This window comes from Pipistrellus hanaki (genome assembly GCF_964339955.1).
Source record: "Pipistrellus hanaki genome assembly, chromosome: 14".
NCBI lineage: Eukaryota > Metazoa > Chordata > Mammalia > Chiroptera > Vespertilionidae > Pipistrellus > Pipistrellus hanaki.
Window position 1 is genome coordinate 24,688,219 of NC_140516.1, and position 4,538 is coordinate 24,692,756.

The 4,538-nt window shown below is 33.8% G+C and overlaps 1 protein-coding gene across 5 annotated transcripts in view; it reads left to right on the forward strand.

Annotated features, from left to right (window-relative positions):
• The window catches only part of FAM13C (family with sequence similarity 13 member C), a 120,803-nt gene that overhangs the window by 114,724 nt on the left and 1,541 nt on the right, over nucleotides 1-4,538 (forward strand). For all 5 annotated transcript variants that reach the window (XM_084904809.1, XM_084904810.1, XM_084904806.1 and 2 more), the window contains one exon: nucleotides 1,408-1,509. In XM_084904809.1, coding sequence (XP_084760935.1) covers nucleotides 1,408-1,509 — 102 coding nt within the window. The remainder of the gene's footprint in view (nucleotides 1-1,407; nucleotides 1,510-4,538) is intronic.

A 4,538-nucleotide genomic window follows, 5' to 3' on the forward strand; every position in this document is an offset into this window, starting at 1 on the left:
TGGCCTTCAAAGCGTAATCTGGTTGTCTTAACTGGAGAAGTAGGAAGACAATGCCATGAGGAACCAAGGCTCCCTAAGGGTGCCATAAATGCTTAGGTTCAGTTTACTACAGTTGTACATCTTTCCCTCAGGGCCTGGCACCAGTCTAATTCTTGGCCTTTGAAAATACTGGGCGAAAAGGAATTGAGATCTTGAGTCGATAGTTGTTAAAACCTTTATCACATTCCACTTCATTCAAAAAAGATGATTTCTCCAGATTGGGAATCCCCTTGACCTTAAGTTAAATGAGTCTTCCTTGTCTCCTAACGGCCCCTCAGTCAGGAGCTATTTGGTTTTTCATTATTTCATTAGTGGTGTCATTATCATCATTCAGTAGAGGACATTCCTCTTAACTATTTGACCTTCCTTTGGTTTGTATATTACTAGCCAGATTATGAGATTTTCTTTAATGTGTATTATAATGTGATAACTGTATGCTCCAAGATAGGGATATAATCTCTGCAAATATATGAGGTGGGATTAAGGACTAAAGTATAAATTGAGATTTTAGTGTAATTGTAGAGTCAGTTGGTACATGAATTTCAGCTCACAGATGAGTGACCTGTTTGGAAGCAGAAAATCACTCTTTTTTCCTTCCTTCCTTCCTTCCTTCCTTCCTTCCTTCCTTCCTTCCTTCCTTCCTTCCTTCCTTCCTCCTTTCCTCCTTTCCTTCCTCCTTTCCTTCCTTTTATCTTTTCCTTCCTCCCTCCTTTCCTTTGTTGGTTGGTTGGTTAGTTCTAAAGCAGCTATTCTTATGTGGGATGATAGACTTTTTTTGAATGCAATGAAATTTTTTAAATGAAAATGCACATATATAATTTCCAAGAACTCAGAGTTCTGAAAACACATACAAGTTCCCCAGATAAAATTTCCTGCTCTAAAGTATATGACTTTTCTCTCTTGTCTTAGAATGAAATGGGTGGAATTTGCATGTAGCTTTTTTGGGGGGTCTTAATTTCATTCCCAAGGGTTTTGCTATTCTCCCCATACTCTAGATTAAGGATAGAATTTTCTTTAAAATCCTCTCCTCTTCAGTTTATCACCAAATACCGATGAATATTCCTTAAAAATGTCCATTTCTTCCTCATTTATTTATATGCCCTTTACCTTCACCACTTTTTTAATGGACTTATTCTGCTTTCCTCCTATCTGTCCTTGTCCTCTCTCCTTTCCCATGACATTGTTTTCATTAAGTACTTTCCTCCCCTGTGATCAGGCTCTACATGTGCCATACTGATTCAAAGATACCCTTTTAGGCAGAACATTTCTTTATCATTATATGTTTTTGCCAAGTAGATGTCTACTTAGGATGATCTCTCAAGTATGCCAGAGCTCAATTATGGCAAATATATATTTTATTTTATATAGGCCGGTACTTCTTGACCATCTCCGAGAAACTAGGGCTGACAAGAAGAGACTTCGGAAAGCCTTAAGAGAATTTGAAGAACAATTTTTTAAACAAACAGGAAGGTAAGTTTGCAGAGGAATATTTTAAGTTAGTATTTCCTGGGGACCTATTGTTAAGAATGAACTAAAAGTTTTTGAGGAACAGTGATTCTATACAAGATATAAACAATTCTCGTAATGAATTAGACACAGGATTTGTCTAATGCAACATTCTGATAATCCATTATTAGGTATGTTTTATGGAAGGCTGTAACTATCAAGTATGACATGAAAGTTTAAAAAATAAAGGATGAACTCCAAAAATCTCTAATGTTAAATAATAAATGTAACTATTGAATTTACTTAAAGCTTTAAAAAATCTGATTTTTCAGTCCAAATAACTTATTTGTTCTAAAGTTATTCTCTAATTTTATTAAGTAATTCTTCCTTTCCCTTAAATATATCTCTTAAACTTTAGGATCTGCCCTTCTTTTATTTCAGGATTTTGGTCAGGATTCTTTCTGCTCCTTCAAAAATATTTAGCTATATCCTCTATTTGTCTTCTCTTTTTCTGTGTTGTCCCAAGTGTCTCATTATGTACTCCATTAATTTCCTCTAAATTTTGGTGTGTAGTTACCAAAATTATATACAAGGGTTACTGATCTACTTCTGGAAGAGACAGTGACAAATCACTTAACTATATCCTGAGCCTGTTTCCATGATGAAATGACTGCACATAGCTGTCACAGGGGACATCAGTCTTAAATAATAAAGGGTATAATTTTCCCAAAGTCACCCAAATTATTTAGGTAGCAAAGGTGGAAGTCAGTGGTGCACTGAGTCCTCTGTTGTCCTCTCCATCTACACATCTGCCCTTCCTAAACTGCTTTCATTTCAGCAGAATGAGGTTGCCCTGACAGATAGAGGCTATTTTCTAAAGCATCTTGAAAAAGTGTAAGTCTACTCACCTCTTAAGCCACGTTTCCATTTCAGTCCTTCAGGGCTGTTTACTAAAACTGGTCCTACTAAGTCAGAAACTTTATGCATTTTGCAAATACAGATGTAACCAACCTAGTTTTCTGCTTGGAATCTTCCTTTCTAATTGATTGGTACAAGTCCAAGCTACTTTTTTTTTTTTTTTTTTTTTTGCTGATGCTAACTAATCTAGTGAGAATGTTACATGGCAGTTAAACTTAGACAATAAAACATAATTTCTTGTTTTGTGCAATTTCCATTTTTCCCTTTATAAAATTTCCATACAACTCTTATATTTATATTTTTACCTATTTGAACCGATGAGTCTACTATGAAGAGTTTGAGAACTTTTTTACTAGTAGTCTTGACTGCAATGGTAACTTGACATAAATTCTGATATACAGGGAAGTTAGTTATGTTCCACATACAGTATTCTACTGAACCTGTTAGTCTTGAATCCATTTCAGATAATCCTGTTTTGACTGAGGTTGTATGCCCTCTTGTGGTAATACATTTTAACTAAATATAAAAGTAGTGATATAGTACAATTTATTGTATGGCTTCGAAATATGTTTCTTAAACTTGTTTTCATAAGAAGTTTTCCAATAAAATTTCATTAAATTTTATTGGAAAGGCTTATCTATCCATAAGGTAACATAACCATGCACATGGATTACTAAAAATTTTAAGCTAATATAAATGTTCTTGTAATATTTATCATGCATGAGACATTTATCCTATAGACTTTACATTGTTAGCAGTTATGAGCCAGGAACTATGCTAATAAACACTTAAAGCATGTTTTATATAATGGTAAAACTGCTTCAGGAAATACTAGCAAAATTTTTCATTTGACCCAATGCACTCTTATTTATTAGCCAAAATGGAGTACACAGAACCAGGGAAAATTACAGAATGGATTCTTCCTGTTTTCCTATAAAATAGATAATTATTCACTTATATATGTGTACACAAATTAAGGCAGCTTTTAGACACCCAGTCATGATGTGGGCCATAAGACAGAATGAAGGCAAAGGAATTATGTTATATAATTTTGACATTTAAAAGGAACCCTGTCTATAGATTTGAATACTATTCTGAGTATAGTGGTGCAATACAGGTAGATAACTACATTTTAGGGACTAGCTTTTTTATTTGTTGAGATATAAATATATCTTTATAGAAGAGGGTATAGGTAAAGCATTAAAAATTTGCTATTTACCCATTTTCAGTCATAGTATTATTGGAGAATATTTGTTTTCTATATTTAGTAGCAACTGTGATGACTTCACCTATGTTTTCTACCCATTGTATTTCAAAGTAATGGATAAAATGTCTTAAAAGCAATTGGCCATCTTGTCAAGCATGAGTCTTTTGATATCCTGAAGCAATTATTGCTCTGTAGGGAACATGTCCTGGCAACATTTTTGTGGGAAGGCAAATGGTTTTAACTGCGTATGTTTCCCAATTGTTGTTCAAAGAACATGGCAAGAACATGTAGTAGTTAGAATGCATATGTATGTAAATCTATGCATTATCATGTCTAGTCTTAGTATAGTTTGCTAAGAGAACCACTGAAATTTACACTGGTAAATTTCTTAAAGAACTCAGTGATTCCACTATACTTTTGCAAAAACAGCTATTATCATCTCAAGAAAACTTGTATTTAATGTTTGTAAGTAGTCATTGAGCTTTTTTTCCTTATATTACCATACATTTATAAAATATTTTTGTTACCATGATTTCTGTATTGTTTTTACTTGATATTTTTAACCAGTATCACTATAAAGGTGGAACATTCTGTATAGGCATAGACCTGTGGCATGGATAATGGGAGAATCACTAGACAAGGAATGCCTTGTTCTGTTTTTTCCCCCTCAGACCTTTCACCTGCCCTATTGATATGTCTATGTACTGGACTATATTTGCCAAATACATATGAAATTCAAGTTCTCAAAGGTTACTATAGTAATACATGGAAGAGAGAGTGAGTGAAGGTGAAAGGGAAGGTAAAAAAGGCATAATGCAAAAATCAAGTGGAAACTGCTACCCCATATTTTTCTCAAGTAAGAATCATGAAAGGATTTGTAATGACTTGATTCATTGTGAACTAATAGAGGGTATTTTCTGTTTTGCAG